The sequence below is a fragment of the Primulina huaijiensis genome, unplaced genomic scaffold (assembly GCF_012295235.1).
Source record: "Primulina huaijiensis isolate GDHJ02 unplaced genomic scaffold, ASM1229523v2 C13208960, whole genome shotgun sequence".
Lineage (NCBI taxonomy): Eukaryota > Viridiplantae > Streptophyta > Magnoliopsida > Lamiales > Gesneriaceae > Primulina > Primulina huaijiensis.
The window spans coordinates 1-1,049 of NW_027342002.1; the positions used below are offsets into that span (position 1 = coordinate 1).

General features: G+C 36.6%; 1 protein-coding gene across 1 annotated transcript; it reads right to left on the minus strand.

Annotated features, from left to right (window-relative positions):
- Window positions 1–3: 3 nt before the first annotated feature.
- On the minus strand, window positions 4–1,043 carry LOC140965459 (stem-specific protein TSJT1-like; the record flags this gene model as incomplete). The annotated part of the gene is made up of 2 exons (XM_073425529.1): window positions 873–1,043; window positions 4–211 (listed from the first exon to the last, which is right to left on the minus strand). Coding segments are annotated over exons 1-2 (249 nt in total), but the record flags the coding sequence as incomplete, so codon positions are not given.
- Between the last annotated feature and the right edge of the window lie 6 nt (window positions 1,044–1,049).

Sequence of the window (1,049 nt, forward strand, 5' to 3'; positions counted from 1 at the left end):
GTCAAACAGAATGAATGCAAATTTCCCTTTAATATCTCTCACGACTTGATCTGCAGGATAAGGACCTCTATCCCTCAAACTCCTGTAAGCCTCAATCACGATGATCACTTCATTTGCAGTCTTGTTTAACCCGTACTGCTGCTTGAGATGCGCAACATTCTCAATGTGCCCTTCAAACAAGCAGAATATGTCGTCGACAACTGCAAACAATCTGAAAAAGAAAAAGAAGACAGAATCAATTAGGAAATTTTGGTTCTTTATGAATAACAGGATCCCATCAATAAAGCCACTATCAATAGCATTTTGAAGACTACTGTTTGGTATGTTTTATGGTTTATTTGAAGGATGGTATGAGCGATAAAATAATCGATAGATACAACCAAAGTAATTTATGTAGTGTGATTTCTCTTTTTCCATAAAACACCCACACAAGTGAAAAACAAAACGACAAAGTCAAGAGACAGAAGATGGGGTTCAAGAAAATTAAGAACAGTCGGCATAAAAAGATAAATACGAAGCAGAAATCTTATCAGATAATCAAAACAGAGCAAATGTGGTTCAAGAGATATTAAACAATGATAAACATTACCATGTTACAACTAAAATTCGACACGCATCCAGTTAGTCAGATTCAAGAAGCAAAAATATGAATCTTTACAGGAAGTCCTACTACCCCACACTAAAGATTAAATCTAATGCGACCTGCAAATAAAATGCTCAAAAACACACACATAAATCACAAAAACCAAACAATTAACGCCACCAAGAGCAGATCAGACTAGATCAATCTAGAGTAAAGTCCCAAATATTAATCATTGCATAAAGAAACGATACAAAACCAGTTCTTGAGAAATATGATTGAGTGGACAAACCTTGGAAGAATAGGGTTCTGTTTATCAGAAGAATACGCCATAAACCCAGAAGAATCGAGGTTGATTACGACGGATTCAGGGTGTACGGACGAGAAATGGGTCGCCAAGAATCCATTCTTCAGAGCGCAAACAGATTGAGTTTCAGAATTTTGGATCAAAGCTTCTGGGCTTTTCGCC